The following is a 19,057-nucleotide window of genomic DNA, read 5'->3' as shown; positions in this document are numbered from 1 at the left end:
TTGTAAGATGGAGGACATATTGAGTCGGGCGCCAGAGCGCGATGATGTCATCATACCCACATTGCACTCAGGTCATTGGGTGTTGTGGATGAAGATGCAACACATTCCAACCGATGGAGATGCTACGACGGTGATCAAACAAGTACTCTTTTGTGATCCACTTAATAATGATGTCATTGACACCTTGAAGAATCTGGCATATATGGTGATATGAATGATATGTAGTGTGTTGGTCAACAATCCGAGTGTTATTTCGTAATACAATTCATCTGGGTGCTAGTTGACGAAATCATTCAAGGATTCAGATCTCCCAAAATAGTAAGTTTGGCGCACACGTGGATTTCAAGGTACTTTTGTAACTAATATGTTGGTTCTTATAAGCACATTGGGTACATGGTATGGAGATTTGGTTTGGACATGAAGATGTAAACCTCCTTTGGTTAACTATGGCAAAATGGGCAAGTAGGGTTTTGGGCTTTCTGATTTCATAATCTATCCCTTCTTCGACAAGTGACCATTTGTATATTCGGTGTATTATTGTGGTTGCTAACCATACATTGTACGAGAACGTTTTGTACAAGACACCGTTTTGTAATGGGGAATTTGTGGACGTGCATATTTGTATTGACCTTAATCTATTTATAGGTTTTGCAAAGGAGTTTCAATGCATCGACATTATATTGCATGAAAGAATAGGTACATAATGGCTTCACCCAATACCGACATTATGTTCTATAACCTTGTAATTTGATGACAAGTTACTCCCATGGTACATACTCATGAAAGGTTAGAAAAAGTTCATATATCTCAATGTCTATCCAAAAATTGGAGGATGATCTAAAAGCTAATATGTCACTTATTTGTCTCTTGCTTACCACTAATTATAAAGGTTGAAGACAATAACAACATTCCATCATAAAAATGAACATAGAAAGGAATAAGTAGAAGTACATGATTGTGATCAAATTATGCTAGCCAAAATATTGCATTGAACTATAATAATTTGATGACCCTAGAACTTCCCTAAATAATATTTTCTTTGTTCTAAGCTTTTTTGGCATCTAGCCTTTAACACACACTAGCAACTTGGCGATCAATCAAGGTAGTATGGTAGCTCTTAATGCAAAACGTTAAAACAATTATTGCATGACTCATAGAAAGTAACAACAATTGATTAACACATTTATGCGAACTATAAATTTCATCAAAGACATGTCAACTCGTAGCAAAAAATCAAACAAATGGTTGTACTCATCCATGCACTAAAACCAGCCTCAAGCAAACATATGTGGCCATCAAATGACATTTGTGCAATCCTCCTAATCACGACTACGATGGTAATTGTTACCAAAGGAGGTGTTTTTATCACGACTATTACGTTTACAAACATCATACAAAGGGTCTCTCATCATGATACCGATTATCCAAGACTTTAGCGATCAAAACACGATTGATTCACAACTATTGCCGTCCAATATCGACCACCTAAGGTGAAAGAATTAATCCATGAGGATCAGAAGACTCATATCTTGATTAATGCCCATTGAATTTGCTAATACATTGGGGTTTGATGTGGTATGCTAATGTTGTGAAGTACTTACCGTGGCAGATAAATTGAACTAGTTTTTCTTACTTTGCTAGCGATTTATTTGGGTTTGCTGCTTGCTGTCTGTCTGCACTCGGCCATTTCTTTGAACTCATTTAAGCTAAGGGGGGAGCCTTTGATATTACGAAAAACACCTGAAAGCCATGAGCTAAAGCTCTTCGTTTCGGTTCTTCTACGAGCTCATTCGTTTTCTGCAATGAGTGTTGTTGTCGAGCAAGATGGTCACAAACGATGGCTTTCTCGAGAGGTATAACCTCCTCCTCTTCTTCTCCGCTGGCTCTCATAATGAAGCTCTTCAGACATCACCAAACATGTTTGTTAGTTCTCATTACAAGCATTTATGTGTGAGAAACATGTGATCTCATTGCTCTCAAATGTGTTTATGAATTTGAAGATGATGAAAGATCGAATTGGTTATGGATTATCTATTTAAAGCACCCTTTGACCTCCATGCCCTAATTAATATATTGAAGTTTTGTCACCGTTGAAACCTTAATTGGTGAACATGCTTCCGGCTGAAAATGCAGGCGCCCAGAAAACATTTGCACTCTAGTCTGTCTTAGATATTTGACGGTGTTCTCTGATTATTTTAGCAAGTAAAAAAATTTGAGCTTGTCATATACGAAACAGATATATTTTCTACTGAACTCCTCTTGGATTTTTCACATGATTTCCTATAATTTCGTGCATGAAAAGAAAGTCATCCAAATTGTTAAGAAATTTTCGGAGCTGTGATTTATATGTGAGCAGTAGGCCATCTCCATGCCCTTTATTTACAATCTTTTAATAATTGCAAGCATTGTTGGGGAAGAATCTGCACTCATACACTAAAACAGTGAAATTTTTTGAACTTTCCAGTTAGAAATGAGAAAGAGAAACAAAATCTGATAGAAATATCTATAACAAAATTTACCAACGTTAATGATATTTTCACACGTTCTATTATTTCATACATGAAAAGTAAGCTTGGAAATATTTATAAGAGAAAAACATCACAGTGGAATATATTAAATTTTCAGTAAAATTGTTAAAACTGTGTCTTTTCTCATAATTCCCTTCTATTCATGCACGAAAAGAAATGTTAGTCTATAATAAAGAAAATTGGCTCTCATTGTCCTTTGGACCTTCTAATTGTGCATCTATTATCTGATATGGTCAAGGAGGTGCGTATTGTTTTTTTCTTTTGAGTTTGTCACAAAATTGAATGATATATAATTGCTATGTGTCACAACTATTTTTGAGTTTTCAGTTTTTTCCCATATAACATTGTCAAGAAGTTGAATTTTATATAACTGTTTAATGCTCACATATTGTTTTTTAATTTTTCTGTCTTTTTCTTTCCTTTCTTTCCTTTCTTTCCTTTGTAGGTAGTTCGCAGTTTTAAGATAAGCAAGAGGAAGAAGAATGTACACATTGGTCTCCAAGAGCATTATATCCGAGATGACATTCCGTGCGGGAGCCCAATATGCAATCATGGTTGCCGTGGCCCACCCTCTCTACCCTTGGATGCTTCCCATTACTTGGTAATTTGTTTTTAACTTATCCAATGAACGATCTAACATCAGCATCATCTTTTCCTTTTTGCTAATGAAAAAAGTCACCATCAAACAAGCCATAGTTTTAGAGTATTGTGGGGCTTGAATTCGTGTATCCTGTCCAGCTTTTCCTCTAGATTTTTTTTAAGGAAAGAAACAGTCACAGTCAATGAGAACATATTTGACAAAATGCTTTTTCCTCTTGAAGGCAGTTTTCTTGAAGGTTTAATATGAACAAGAAAGATTACTTCATTTCTTTTTAATTCATGGATTTGGCATTAGGCACTCTTTTGAAATGTGAACCTTGTAAAGCTTCGAGAAGCATTCACTCTTTTCATGTTATCATCGCACTATGGAATGACCAAAATTTCACCTCATATTTTATTCCTTCCTTTCTTTTTAGAGAATCAAATACATTAATTTTCTTTCTGCGCCCGCATAGTATTGAATATTTATGCACATTATCCAAAAAAAGAAAGGAGCCACAAACAATATTTGTTGTCCAATTAAAATGAACATTCTTCTTTAATAGAGAGGAGCCAGTTTATCTTCCGAGGAGCAATTAATATCTTTTTTATAATGCCTTATATGAAGGATCTACTATACTATCACTAGTCTTTAATACAAGAAAGATACTTTAATACCATGTTAGAAAATGGGAGATGAACACTCGTATAATTGTAGTTATAGCAAATTTGCATGCAAACATCTATGGGCATAGAGAGGACGAACCAAACTAGAGGATATATGATGAAGCATTTGCATACCCAACACGCAGGACTTGAGCATTAACTTATAAAGGCAAACTGAGTTGAAAAATGTGTGAAATAAATGCAAGGAAGAGATAAGAATAGCCCCTACAAAGACTAAAGGCTTACCTAAGTATTTCATAGATCCTAGCAGTAGCATTTTGGGGTTCAACATAGGCTGCAATTTCGTATTTTTTTTGCTTTTAGCTGAATGTGAGGCTTTCTTATATTAGTTTGTCAATCAAATTTTCAGCAATTAACAAATATAATATAGAAGAGAAAATCTGTAAAGAATAAAGAAAAACAGCACATAGGAAGGAGAAGCGTAACTGTGAAATCACAGATGTTTTCTGTCAGTCAACATATTCCTAAGTTATTAAACTAATGTGTATATGTTTTACCTGAATTTTTTATTTATAGATTCCAGATGCATCTATGGTAGAACACTTTTGGGAGATTTTGGAGTTTCCACAGATAACAGCTGTAATATTTTTTTCGTCAGTCTTGAAGCAGGTTAGTGAAATAGAATATTACTGAAGAAATTGGTTACCTTTAAGGCAAAGGTTGTATTATATGCATAATGTGCTTGAATTGATTGCATTTGAGCTAATTCGAACTCTCGTATTCAAAGTTACCCTGTTTTTATTTTCTTTTTCTTTTAAAGCTAAGTCTCTATAATTGTGCATGTGATGGATGGTTGCAGGTGCAAACTAGATTTAATGGACGACAATGGAGACGGTTGAGGTAAATCATTTTCGTCCTTCCTCCATGTTATGTACTTTTGATGAAAGCTTCTATTTTTAAGCATGATGAGCATGTAAAAGAATTTAAATGTTTTTCGCTGTATCATGTATACATGTGGAGACTTGAGGTTATAATATTGAATGTTTGAACAGCATGAGAATGTCAGTGGGGTTTAAATCAATACAATAATATACATCTATATTTATATGGAAGCCATTCAGACTGGAAATGTAATGTTTTGACAAGTACCTGTAATGTAAGAACTAAGAAAGGCATGTCTTATCTTAGTCAGCATCATGTAAAGTAGGTGAGGGAAATGCTCTCTTATTTTCACAGACACAATTACCTATTTAGCTTGTTGCTTTTCTAAAGCGAGGGCCTCTCTAAATGGAGCCATTTTGGATAAGGGTCTGTCTGTGGAAGCTGGAAAGAAGAGAATGGTGAGGCACCAGGTGAGGGAGATTGGCCTTTAGTTTTATGTCACTAGCGGCTTTAATTTCGAGTAGGATCTTATCCAAGGCATACTGCCATAAAGATTATCCTTCATGGAGAGATATTTAAACAGCATGAGTACTTGAGCATCGTATCATGAAAAAAGATTGTGCCAAACCCATGTCATCATGTCTCAAAACATAAAAGCTTCATATATAAAATTGTTATGCAGATCTATTTTACTGACATACTTTTATGTTTTTGTTACAGATCTATTTTTACTGACAAAAGGAGAGGGAACCTTTACTTTGATGACGAACATTTTATTGATACCACATCAATTCAGAGAAGGGGTAAATTTGCCATTCAATTTAGTAATACTCAGATATTAAATGCTAAGTCATACAGTATAGGCAACCACGATAAATTTTCCTACCTTTTTGGGGTTTTCGTCTATGATGAATCAAAGACGTTCCATGTATGGTGCTCTTGACAGTCACATTTAATAATCGCTACAGATTTAAGTGATTATTGAGGGAACATGATTAGAAATTCAATTTGGTGCATGCTGACAAATATTTCCATATCTCTGTGGTAATTTTAACACCCCCTGTTTGGAGTAGGTCTCTCAGTATGTAAATGAAAAAGTGAGTATAAAAAACCTTGGATTAGCATATTGTTCAACTTTGATGTTGTATAGTTTAATAATCAAGAACAATTTGGTGTAGGTCCTGAATTATACAAATGAAAACTGATTATATCTTATTAAACATCTTGGATTTGTACATATAGCTCAAATTTCTTCTTGCTATTGTACATCTTACATTTTCCTTTTCCCATTGTATACTTTGATATCCTGACCTATTGTTGCTTGTTGCCTTCAGGGCATAATATTGACTATTAGACTCATCTATCCTTCATGGTGGGATTTTCATTAACATTATTGATCATGCTTTCTACATGTTAGTATAATGGTGAAAATTCGGAGTTAATAAATCTTAGGCATGCATGTTCCCATATTATAACATGCTTCTTGTCCTTTCAGATGGTGTTGATTCGAAACTCACAAACGTTGAGGAGGTTGCACGATGGTTCAATGAGCATCTTGAAATGTCCATTCCTATAATTATCCTGACAGGTCATGTGGAAAATACAGGAAAGCTTGATATAGATGCCATGGATCAAGAATTCCAAGGAACCCTAAAGATTACAGGAGAAATTGACAATAATGTCAAGGTATTGGGGAGGTAGTTGGATTTAGTCAACAATAATTCACCTCAAGATTTTATGAATGGGTCAGTTGATTTTATTTATTTATTCTCTTGGCATCAATATAAAAAATCAAGGTATTCTCGTCAGCATTTTGCAGAACTTCTATCGTGGGTGAGTTGTGGACATATTCATGTTTTATACATATCCAGATGGCTAGCACTCTGATTTATTTGCATCACGTACAAAGTCCTTCAATTTTGTAGGTTGGGCATCCATACATCTGCCCCACGAAGGCTCTACGTTGATGCTAACACTCCATAAAAATCATAGTTATCTTTGTGCCTTCTTCACTTTTCTCTCGTATTTGCTTATTTATTTTATTATCCACTAATCTAAACACGATCACTTCTAAGTGTAGCTGTTAGTTTGTTCATATTTATCTGTGCACATTTGCTCTTGGTGGTTCAATTCCTTTATTTTCTCTATTATTTGGGGTAGATTATAATATCTTGTTAAGAGTATCAGAAAACATGGCATTTTGTATGAGATAGTGAGCAAGATCAGATTTATAGAAATAGTAGAAGAGGCATAGATGTAATCTGAAGAGGTGGATGAAATGGGGTGAAAGGAATTCAATGAAAACAGATAGAATAATTCTGTCCTTTTTGGAAATGAATACTTCAAAGCTTCCATGATAGAAAGAAAAGATATGCCAAAATTAAGGACATGTGAGAGCTAACCTTCCTTTGCATTATTGTGGCATGCAGGTAATGTATGTATCTGAATATATAACTGCTTTTTGGAGACAAGACGAAATGATTTTAGAACTTTGCAGCTCACTGGTTTGCTTCATGCTATCTTATTTTTGCAACTCTGCATACATGTCCTTAACTGATGGTCCTCTAACTTCTTTAGGTTCAAACACAAGTAGAATGGAGACAATCTGATGGGGACCGGAGACATACTCAAGGATCAAGTGCCAATGGAGAAACTCTTTTTAAAAATTATTTGTCAGGTTAATGTCTGACAAAATCAAGTCTGTTTAGAAAATAAATCGGCACCTGGGTTTTGACAGTTAAAAAAACGTTTTTAACCTTTACAGAAATTGCTATAGATGAAGGTTTACAAGATGGTTCTTTACATGTGGGAACATTTTACGTTAGTAAGGTTGCACAAGATGGTGGTTTTGTACGGCCAAGGTTCAATTGAAATTACTGTATACTGTGTACTATGTTTTGTTTACTTTTTTGACCAAGGTTGTGGATATTGATAAAGGTTTGGATTTGATTATTGAATTAACTTTGTTATCTAGCAATAAAGGTGAAGCATCAAACTTGGAGTTGTGGATTCCCGCTGGCAAGTTTCAGAACCGAGCATTGCATGGAGACCTTGTTGCAGTATGTTTGCCAGTTGGTATATTATCATTTCTTATTGCTTACATGTATGAAAGGATAACAACATAGCTGGTTATAATTATTACAGGTTCGTATAGTGCTGTGTGATGAAGAACTTGCTTCTGGATGTGAAAGAAATAAATTACTTTTAAGAGAAGATTCAGCTGAGCCATCCATTGGCGGAGACATCTTGGAAGACAAAGAAATGGAAGATTTGGAGCTCATGAAGGAAAGTGAAGAAAGTACAGTTGTTCAGAAAACAGCTAGGCTTACTGGAGAAATAGTGGGGATCTTGCAGAGGATCCAGAGGGATTATGCTGCATGCCTAGAGGAAATAGAAGATACTTCATCGTCTTTTTCAGGCAGGTACAAGAACACCCTGTTTGAAGTGTATGGCTTAATTTTTGTTGCAATGCATGGCCATACAAGAAACATATAGATACACGTATGTACTATGGTCTAAGACTGAGCATATAAAACATTACTGTTTCTGAAAATATCTTTATAGGCTATTTAATTTCTGGCATTACAAACTAGTATTGGAACATCAATAAAATGACATGGTAGTGTGGGGCAGAAAATGTGCTGATGAAGATTGTTGAAGGCTGGTTGCAAAATCTTTAAATGTTGTGTAAAATCCTCTTTGGTCTCTGCAGCCAGCTTTGGATGTCTTTTTAGTTGGAAATCCTATGGTATTTGTACTGCCGATATGCAATTCTGAGAGATTGAAAGTAAAAAAAACAAGCAAAAATTTACAAATTTTTGGAGGTTGAATAATACCAAAATTTTGGAGGTATAGTTGAAGATATACACATATGATTGCAACTATGGCACTACATTCCAACATAAACTCTCTCTGTTTTAAGTACAAGTACTATCACATATGAGGAATCAGTTTGCAATACATCTCTGGCTATTTGTGATTAAGATGGGAGGATATAGACTCATAAGCTTGGCACGTCCAGCTACCAGGTTTATAAATATCTGGCTATTTGCCTTTTTAATATCTGGCATTGTATCCCTGGTGTATGTGGGGCATATAATGTGATAAAAGATAAGCATTTTTGACATTCAAGAGGGTGGTGTACTTAACATCTTATGTCTTGGAATGGCACAGTCCCTATTAATTAAATATCTATCTCCAGCTTCTGTTCGTGCAGGTCTTTCCATCAGTTAGAGGAAAGTCTTGGCTGCTTATGTATTCTTCCTGTTGATCACATATGTTGCATCTGTGATTTACAGATTTCTAATGTTTAATAAGCTGATTAGTCATAGTGGGTGCCTGTGCCAACATTTTGTACCTTTCTGGGTCTGTTCTTTTTGCTGTGTTAAGAGTTTGAAAAAAGAAAATTTCATAATGTAAATATTTTACTGCATTCTAAATTAGTATCTTTCAAATATAAAGAATTAAATGTTATCTGTATTATGTATGTTGTCTTTTCAAGCATAAAAGTTGTATGAAACCACTTATTTATTGCTTGACTTAATATTTCAACTGTCCCGTGTGAAGGCAGGAACATATCTTATGTATACCAATGGATCATCGAATTCCAATGGTAAAGGAATATTGCATAGAAGAGCTATTCCTAATTTTCTTACCTTTTAAGGATTGATTATTTAATTTTCACTTCTTCTCAGGTTCGTGTGAAAACAAGACAAAGATCATTTCTTATGGGCAACCGGTTTGTGGTAAGGATAGATGGATGGGATTGTGACTCCAAGCTTCCGAGGGGACACATCGTAAGAATTTTGGGGCCAATTGGTGACTTGGAAACAGAAAATAGAGCTATCTTGGTGGAAAATGAGATCAATATTCTACCTTTTAGTACATTGTGAACTCTCTCTCCATTCTTCTCAGATTTTAAAAATGTGTTATTGTTCTTGGTGGTATCTGACATTTTCTGGTACAGGGCATTGCAAGAGCTTCCCATGGACACAGATGAGAATCCTTGGCGTGTGCCACAGAAAGAGTATACTTGCCGCCGGGATCTTCGCACATCTCACAGAACTTACAGGTAGATGTCAAATCCTCTTCCTTGTTCTTAGAGGTAAGAGGAAAAATTAGTTCTGAAACATTTGAGATGGGAACTCTATGGTATGTCATTACTGTTTAGTATTTTCTCAAAAGATAACATGTCAAAAACTTAGGGATAATGTCTCCACATAGAATACAAATGGCATGTGGTGCATATAAACTATATTGTAATTTAATTTTTTGAACCGTATATGGGAGCCCCATTTTCAGTTGTTGTGAAGCACGGGTTGCCATTTTATTATAGTAGTAAGTGATGACGATATTTCAATAATGACCATCCAGTACTTCGTTACTGTAATATTACTTTACTGAGTGCCCAATAATACATGGTAATTATCTGATTATGTTTCTTCTATTATTCTCCCATGTGATAATAATTTGTTTGAAAATTAATGTCATGACTGCCCTATATATAATGGTAATGTCACATTAATAACAGACAATTGTGGTGATTATATGGAAGTTTCTATACTTAAAAAATTATGGAAAATATTTCCATTTGATTTAAGCTTTTACTTTTATCTATTCCAGCATTGATCCCCCAGGCAGCAAGGATGTGGATGATTGCTTGTCAGTTAGAGAGCTGGATGATAACACAATCGAGGTTCAGGGGATAGTGTCCTAAAATATCTTGATGAAATAAGACTTTATGGATTGATCAGTGAAAACATTTCCATACCTCTCATGTGGGAATTTAATTATTGATAGGTTGCAGTTCACATTGCAGATGTTTCATTTTTTATAAAAGAGGGAAGTCTTCTAGATCTTGAAGCTTTCTCTCGTGGCACAACAGTGTATATGGTGGGGAACACATATCATATGCTTCCGTCTATTTTAAGGTTCTCTCTCTTTGTTTCCTTTTTCCCCATTTTTTCTGTAAAGGTGTTCTGGTGTCGACGTTGACTACGCAGATAGAGGTAATTTTGCAAATACGCAAGCAGAAATTTTGATTTTTTCATATATAATAAAATTTACGTCATTAAATACTCTAATGGAAAGGAAAGGACAATGCCAGTTGATTTCTATATGTACAACCATAGTATGAAGCATACGTACCATTTGTGCATTCGCATTCGTGAACATTCTTATCATTCACGTAAGAAAAACACCCTCGAAGTATGGTAAATACCATACTTTTGCACTCATTATTTATTATAAGGTAAATTTTTTTAGGGTAAGGGTTAAGTTAAAAAGTGTAAAAAAACACAAGAATGTTTTAATAACATACGCATCCGTTTGCATACGTATGAAAACGAATGTTTGGGCTAACGAACACGAATATTACGTACTATGTGTACAACTACTTATGAGGCACATATCGAAAAGGTCAAACCAGAATGGGAATATGCTGATTGTGATGGATCACAAGTAGGAATTGGCAACAGCTTGGCTCAAGCCAGTACCAAGTTTTGGTGGTTCAGCTTGACTCGGTTCAGGATTGAGCTTCCTTAACCCGTTTGAGTTGGTTCGGTTTGGCTTTAAACTTCCTAAAACGGTTAAGCCTGAACTGGTTTAGGGATCGGTTTGGTTTGGTTCAGTTCATGTTTGAAAAATCCTAAACCAGTTACGGCTTCCGGTTAAGCCGAAACTGAATCTTTGTCGATTCCTAATCTCAAGAGTGCATATTTCCAGCGCTAGGAGCAGTACAATGTCTGCAATCTGTGTAGAGATAGATTGGCACAAAACACTCTCAACTGTACAAAAGGAAACGCTTATAAAGTACGCTAGTGATTGATGAAAAAATTACTCTAATAATTTACACAAGCATCAAGGAACTAGGGTGTTCCCGACATGCCAAAGAGGAGCCAACTTGGGCCATCTCAAAATGACTTAGATGTCCTTTTTTATTGGATAGAAATGATTCTTCTGTTAATTGCATGGAAAGTTGGGGACTAGTGTAGTGCAGGATATTATACTTCAAGAAAGAGGGTGATCATGGAATTGGGTTAGGATTGTTTGAGTTTGGCTTTTGTATATGCATCTGCTAGAGCAAAAACTGCAATAAGAAACTTCAAATCTAGATATTTGTTAAACTTCCTAGTAACAAGAATCATTGTTTTGTTTTAGTGAGAACTTATGTTCGCTGCGACATGGCAAAGATAGATTGGCAGTGAGTGTTATCTGGAAAGTTGATGTTCAGAACAATTTTGAAATATTTGACATTTGGTTTGGACGAACTATAATACATTCACGTCAGCAGGTTTGTTTCCTTTGGAAAAAGGAGATGTAGTGGCTATTGAGTATGGTCCAATTATGCAAAGATATTCGGTGGTTTATGGTGACTGGTGTGTTCTTCTTTACAGATGTTCTATGCGCAAGCACAAGCCATACTTGATGGGAAAACCTTGCCTGATGGGTGGCAGATTCACGGTGGCATTGATGTGATGAATCAAATTCGATCTGACTTGTGTTTATTGGCTAATTTTTCACAGGTGTAATATGCTATTCTAATGGTTGTGTTAATTTTACGAATTTGTGAATCATCACACACTTTCAAAAGTTGAAGATATTAGGTTGATCCAATGCATATGGACTCTACTTTCTTTTCTGCTTGCATTTTCTTGGACTTCAAGTGGGCAGATGTCCTTTTCTTGTAGACTTGTAAATCTTTGAGGGAATCAAAAGGTGCCTTGGAACTCGCAAGTGCAGAAATACGATTTGAGATAGGTGAAAACGAAGAGCCACTTAGTGTGGAGAGCAAAACTCAGCTCCCTGTAAGTGTATGCTTCATAAACTGTAAAAGTATCAGATTTGTCTTATACCTGAAGGCATATGCAATACTCTATAACAGATGAATTGGATTGTGGCGGAAATGATGATTCAAGCAAATTCCTATGTTGCTCGTCGCATTTATGAGTAATAAAAGACAATGCTATTTTTTTTACTTAATTCTCATAATTGGAATGAATAGAAGGAAGAATGCCTTACGAGCATGGTTTTGATAACATTCTCATTCTAATATGAAACATTCTTGCTTATTTATGTCATTTTTTTACTTAATTCTCATGATTGGAATGAATAGAAGGAAGAATGCTGAAGAGCGTGGTTTTGATAACATTTACATTCTAAGATGAAACATGCATGAAACTAGAATCTTATTGCACACGGGATCAAGATTGTAGCATTACTTAGGAGGTGAAGGTATCAGACGAGACTGCTGTTTGTGACAGAGTATGGTGGCTTTGGGCTTATGGGTGGTAGCTTGGTTGCCCTAATTGGTAGCTTGGTTGACAAAGGCAGGTCAGGGCCTACATTGAGCGATAAAGAGGCTTTTGTATCTGTTTGTAAGCGGAGACAATTAATTATAGACAGAAGTGGGGGCGCTGTATTGATCGATATCATCAATATTAGCTTTTCTTGAGGATTTGTCGTTTATATTAATCAATTTTATAATTATTTTCTCTTTTCTCTGGAAAACATGCATTTCAGGTCATCTGGAGCTCATGCTTTGCTTCGTCGTCATCCTCCACCAAAACAGGGAAATTTCAAATTTCTGATGAAGGTATGTCCCTAGATATATTCTAACCTATACAAAATATGAATTCTTCCTTTGACTTTCTAAAACTTATCATGTGCATATCCATGGACATACCTTGATTTTATTAACATACCTTCTTCTTCCCTAGTGTTGTGAGGCACAAGGATTAAAATTGGATGCATCAAGTAACAAGGCAAGATTTAAGTTCTACTTAATCGTATTGATAATTTCTCTGCTGTGTTTGAACTAACTTTTTGCAATGTTGTGTTCTGTCAGGCACTTGCATCTTCCCTTGATGATATACAAGAAACTGCAGATCCAATAGTTCAGGTATGCTCACTAGTTAGTTTTAGGTTATAGAAAAATGTAATGTCACAATGAGCAACCAAGTAGCCAATTTTGCCAAAACAAGATACCAACTTTGCAATATACACAATAAAGTGAATTGCCACACCTTTGAACATAACCTATCCCTGGCAATGTGTAGTGGTTCTATAGTCATAGATCAGAAGAAACTAATGTGCGAGGAACTCCAACAGTGTTGATCATTTATTGGAGACTAATGAAACAGATGAGTGTTTTCCAAGAAAAATAAAGATATCGATTGTGGCATATTGTTCACCATGCTTTAGATTGATTAATGATGATATAACCCATGAATTGATGCAAAGGCAAAGTGTTGTATTTTATCTTCTGAGAAAAGATCCTGCCCTTATCTATGAGAGAACTGCCAGCAGATGACTTCCATGAGATCAGTGAACTAGAAAAAGGAGGATGCACAGTCATCTCAATTTGTTCAAGATCCAAACACTAAAGGAATCTTAACCATCTTAGCCATGTTTTGTATCTCCTAGAGCTCGTATAGGAAACTCTGCCAGTCCTTTTTCTAATTACTCATAATTATCCAGCATATCCACATACGATGGGAGTGTGAGTGGTTACAAACCCACCCCAGAACTGACTAAGAGGGATAGCCAGACAGAATGGCTTAACTCTGTTGCCCCTGAGGCTATTGCAGTGAAGTGCAGACCTCAAGGTTAAGAGCACAAGCAGTGGCCTTACAAAAATTCTAGGCATGAAACAATTCTAAGCAGTGTACATTAAGAGGATGCTTCTGCATGGAAGGGGTTGCTTTATTTGTAATTTAGAGGCTAATAACATACATGATTATTCTCACAAAAATTGAAGAAGTATATTGATTGGATAGTCACCTTTTACACAGCAAATGTGTAAGAATGAACCATTTTTAACTTTATCCATCCATGTATCTGTGAAGTTCTTGTCTTCTCCATGCTGATGCTTGAAGGGTCATGAGATTGAGCAGATTTTATTGTACCACTGTGCAATGGTTCCTTTCTTATGTAAAATGATTTATTTGTCCACTGCATATTGAAATACTGATTCCTTACTGGCATTCCAGAATGCATTAAAAGTGTTGGCCACACGGGCAATGTCTGAGGTAAAAATGTACTTTTTGTGTGTTATTCAGTTATATTAATTTCTTGAATCTACCATGTCCCTAACTCATGGATGATGAATTTAACAGGCAGAGTATATTGCAGCCGGAGATGCATTTGAGCCTTACAACTTCTCTCATTATGGATTAGCCTTAGAGTAGGTCTTAATGTAGTCCTTGTGCTTCATATTCATGTGGATTACTCTTCTAAGTGTTTTTTACCAGCAACAAAAATAAAACTACTATCTGTAAAATGTACAATGATATTGTTATATAGTCCCCCCAAAAGCCCATGACAGAACATCCCAGTTAAGGTTAATGTGTGTGGGGGTTGGAACTTGGGTTGTAGACGTGTAAAAATATTTCTTCTGAAAGATGTCTCTATTATAACCTCAATCCTGACATTTTGTAAGATACAATGACCCGCTCAATTCAATACAAACTGGACGTGGTTGTTTTTAGATTGAAAGAAGTGATTCCTACTCTAAAAAGCAAAGGCTTATCTTGTCAACGATCATGAGTAAAGCTCCTTAGAGTTTCTAACCTCCTCCACTCTAAGAGAGTGAATAATACTCATTTATATGCAATCATTTCTTTTAGTGAGATCCATAACTACATCTGGCCGTCCGTGCATGTAATGAATCTCTAGTCGAAAGGGTGAAAGGCCTCTCTTGTAAAGCTCTGTAAGAGTTTCTAATGTCCTCTAAGAGATTGAATAATTTAATCTATATGCAATCATTTCTTTTCCTGAAATTCATAACTACATCTGGTTGTCCATGCATTTGATGTGGTGTTCCACCTCTCACATACTCCCACATTCTCGGAATGGTTATCAATTAGGTACCTTACATGATAAAGTGTGGATTTGGTCATGCTCATTTCCATTAGAGTGGTAATTATGATGGTGATGATATATTAAAAGAGAAGAACGGGCCAGCTATACCATTCTAAGCAATAAAAAATGATGTTTCTCAGAAGTATGGTGTTTCCTACACCTGCTTTGAGAAAAACTCCCGTATGCAGTCAATATCCTGAAAGTCATGTGAAAAGAAATGTATGAGAGGATCCCTAATGGCCATGTGTGATGCATGTTTTCTGCAAGTGAGGATGAATCCTTCACAAGGTTATTTGTCCAGGCTTTTGTGTTCCATCTAGTGAACACAGTTAGAGAGCGCTATCTTTTGCAAGGAGAATAAAGCGGGGAAGAATCATTCACAAAGGCTACATTGTCCTACACTTCTCCTCTTCATAATTCTATGGTGTCTCTCCTGGATCATATACACCTAGCTAGGGTCTGGTTGCACTTCATTTGGGTTTTTCAGTTTTCAAGTCTAACCTCGTTAGCATTAATGCTACCCCTAACATGTTATGTTTTTTCATATATCAGGTTTTATACACACTTCACATCACCAATTAGGCGCTATGCAGATATTGTTGTGCACCGGATGTTAATTTCATCATGTGAAAGAAATGAGACACATATGAGAAGTTCTTCACATGCTGATGTGAGTCTTAATGTTGCAGACATTACTCAGGTAAATATAGCATGCAATGTTAACATTATGGCTAGACACAGCTGCAGAGTTGGATTTTCTAGCAGAACGTTTTTCATACTACAGCGTTATCATTTTTTAAATGCTCACTGCTTCAATTATTGCATATCACAGGTGGCAGGTCATCTCAATCAACGTCATAGAGCAAGCAAAAGGGCACAGAAGGAATGCAATCAATTGCATCTTTTGATGTATCTCGAAAAGAATGCTCAAGCTGAACAAGGAGTGGTATTAGCACATCATTAACATTTTCAAAAATCTGAGTTACATGAATTTTCAGAATACTGTAACTATTTTGCAGGTGATAGAAGTACAGCCACAATCACTTATTGTTTTTGTGCCAAAGTTTGATCTGAGGGGAAGGGTTTATTTACAGGTTTGGTTTATATTTTTTTGCATTATAATTTTATGGTTGTCTTATTCAATGGGATCTCTTTTTTCTGTCAAATACTCTTGTAGGATAAAACTGGGAAACTCATTATCCCTGCCAGGGATGAAAAGATGATTACAGATGGGGTGGATGTGTTGCACGATAACCAGCAGAAGCATGCCTTGCAGTATTTAGAGGATACCATTTCTGTGATTGTAAGCTAGCACTCCCTGCATAAGTTCCATTGAGATTTTGTGAATGATGTCATTCAATAGGAGATCCAGTTTTTTATGTAATGCTATTTAAATTTCAAGTATTTCTTACTGTGGCATTATATACATCTTTGACCAAGTTTTGATAACATGGATTCAAGGATAATGCACTGTTTTACTAAATTTTTCAGGATCTGGGCGCTGGATCTGTGTTATATGAATACAGAAAGATGACTTCAGTATGGGTGCAAATGAGAGCTGATGGTAGGTAAATAGGGTTATGGAGTGTTCCTATAAATGAGAGATTTTAATTCGTATTGAATGCTAAGTGATCCTCATATTCAATTCCAAAACAATAAAAGAATGAATGTCGTTTGACACTTATATGCAAGCGTATTTATTAGTACATCGATCATGTAATCAGGCCAAGACAGGGAAAAGGCTGACATATTTCTTTATGCTTTATAATCAGGATCTCGAGCACATTTTCCTACTTTGCGACTCCATCTTCTAAGTGATGATCATCCTGCGGTTCAAAAATCCATATCAGAAAACAGGAAAATCACAGATTATACATTGCCAGTAAAGTTTAGATCACAAATGAAACTTCCAACAGATCAGAAATTAGGAGAGATCCAGCAGAAAAGAAAGAAGGAACCTCAATCAACAACATTGTCCAGTAAACAACTGATAGAAGCTACTTCCAATGAACCCGCAAAGCCCCTGAAACCAACAGTACACGATCTTCTAGAGGAATTTGAGCTTAGAATGCATTCAAGTACCTGAATATTCTTAAATGTTTTTTTGTGGTTTAATTTGTTCTTGTATACATGCATTGAATGTCAAACACCATCTCATATGCTTCTGTTTTGTGATTTTCAGCTTCTTCTCTGTTTTTGGATAATGAATCTCTAGATCTGGTCAATGACCCTCATTCAAATAAGCAAGTTATGGAGCTGTCGAGTCCAGATGTCAGAATGACAGTAGCAATACTGCGCCCATATACTGCCATCAATAAGGAGCAACCACAAATGGCCGATTTACGGAATAAATGGCAGAAAAAACTGGTGTTTCTCGCTTTCTTTTTCTCAACTAAAAGGACACAAACAGTTGTACTGTCTTTTTTGGTTCTTTTTGTGGCAAAAACTGGCCCAATTCCTGTACAAATAGCGTACACAGCATTCCTAGGTTGAAAAGAAATACTTTTTTACACATTCCCACCATTTGAAACTCAAAAACATTTTTTGGATCTTATGTCTTTTTTAACTCTTTACTTTGTACTCCACAATGAGATTCTCCCTGAACATGATTGTGGGGAGGATGCTGTCCAAGTTGTCCCTCTTCTCTTGCACATTCATAACTCTGAATTATTTTACTATTCTGATGCCGTCATCTTCTTTTCAATACATGTGCAGTTTCAAGCAGCTGTATATCGCAGCAAGCAAACAAGGTCAAGAAGTTCAAATGATAGTGTCAGAGTTTGTGATAAAAGATTGAAGGAAATGGAAACCAGACATGAAGCTCATTTATTACATGAAAGTATGATATGAAGTTTTGTAGCTTGTACAACTTGTATACCAAAATCCAAATTGAAAGTCATCATTATCCACTAATCATCATGATAAGACATTGCCTTTTGCTTTCGCTAATGTTACATGAAAGCATGATAAGAAGTTGTTTCATCTTGTAGAACTGAATAATCGGTTTTTGTTGATTAACTAATAGATTTGCTCTTGTATGAATCAAAAGTGAGATTCATTTGTATCCACTAATCTTAAAATAACATCACATAATCCTCATGCTAATTATCAACTAGTTGTTAGTACCTTTAAGTTTTCTAATTTAAGTCTGCAGTGTTTATCTTTACTGATTTTCAATCAATTGACCAAATAACTTATTAACTACTTGTGTCTTTAAAGCTTCTTCTGCTGCTTCTAATCCTCTAATCTTCCTGATAATCATTAACTATTTAATTAGCTCTTAGTATCTCTGAAGGTTTTCAAATTTCTGCAGTGCTTATGTTTACTGATTATCCCATTGATAGGTCAAATAACCAATTGAGTAAGTAGTTTTGAGGCAATTAGTTGTGCTAATGTTTACTGATTATTGTTCTGCAGTGCTTATGTTTACTGATTATCCCATTGATAGGTCAAACAACCAATTGAGTAAGTAGTTTTGAGGCAATTAATTATTCTAATGTTTACTGATTTTTTGAAGCTTTTCATGCTTCTAATTCAGTGTTGGTAATCTAATGTTTACTGGTTATTTCAATTAATTGACC

The 19,057-nt window shown here is 35.6% G+C and overlaps 1 protein-coding gene across 2 annotated transcripts; it reads left to right on the top strand.

Annotated features, from left to right (window-relative positions):
- The first annotated feature begins 1,703 nt into the window (after positions 1–1,703).
- LOC147869638 (uncharacterized) lies at positions 1,704–18,540 on the top strand. Of its 2 annotated transcripts, XM_087331561.1 has the most exons (33): positions 1,704–1,853; positions 2,974–3,129; positions 4,311–4,403; positions 4,594–4,634; positions 5,337–5,419; positions 6,112–6,302; positions 7,046–7,120; positions 7,194–7,293; positions 7,381–7,477; positions 7,591–7,675; positions 7,761–8,038; positions 9,183–9,228; positions 9,311–9,504; positions 9,583–9,687; positions 10,239–10,311; positions 10,416–10,546; positions 11,775–11,907; positions 12,011–12,139; positions 12,305–12,421; positions 12,499–12,563; positions 13,137–13,209; positions 13,334–13,378; positions 13,462–13,515; positions 14,606–14,644; positions 14,732–14,799; positions 16,029–16,176; positions 16,309–16,422; positions 16,496–16,570; positions 16,654–16,779; positions 16,968–17,040; positions 17,249–17,554; positions 17,659–17,843; positions 18,192–18,540. In XM_087331561.1, exons 1-33 carry the CDS (start codon positions 1,803–1,805, stop codon positions 18,324–18,326), a joined length of 3,684 nt encoding a protein of 1,227 aa, XP_087187687.1. In that variant the 5' UTR covers positions 1,704–1,802; the 3' UTR covers positions 18,327–18,540. The 2 variants fall into 2 exon arrangements, with proteins under 2 accessions (XP_087187687.1, XP_087187692.1); XM_087331566.1 differs by lacking the exons at positions 1,704–1,853; positions 2,974–3,129; positions 4,311–4,403; positions 4,594–4,634; positions 5,337–5,419 and adding an exon at positions 5,636–5,660.
- The last annotated feature ends 517 nt before the right edge of the window (positions 18,541–19,057 follow it).

The sequence above is a fragment of the Azolla caroliniana genome, unplaced genomic scaffold (assembly GCF_043228905.1).
Source record: "Azolla caroliniana isolate FFs.n. ecotype wild unplaced genomic scaffold, voAzoCaro1.0.p SCAF_1, whole genome shotgun sequence".
In the NCBI taxonomy this organism is placed as follows: Eukaryota; Viridiplantae; Streptophyta; class Polypodiopsida; order Salviniales; family Salviniaceae; genus Azolla; species Azolla caroliniana.
The sequence above is the reverse complement of the archived record's forward strand: the minus strand, read 5'-3'. Positions and strand labels throughout refer to the sequence as shown.

Excerpts from the sequence above, each read along its gene's own strand:
- LOC147869638 (XM_087331561.1), top strand. The coding sequence starts at position 1,803 with ATGAGTGTTGTTGTCGAGCAAGATGGTCACAAACGATGGCTTTCTCGA. Across the intron at positions 17,555-17,658 it reads TGAGCTTAGAATGCATTCAA|CTTCTTCTCTGTTTTTGGAT; the intron begins GTACCTGAATAT and ends TGTGATTTTCAG. Across the intron at positions 17,844-18,191 it reads ATAAATGGCAGAAAAAACTG|TTTCAAGCAGCTGTATATCG; the intron begins GTGTTTCTCGCT and ends ATACATGTGCAG.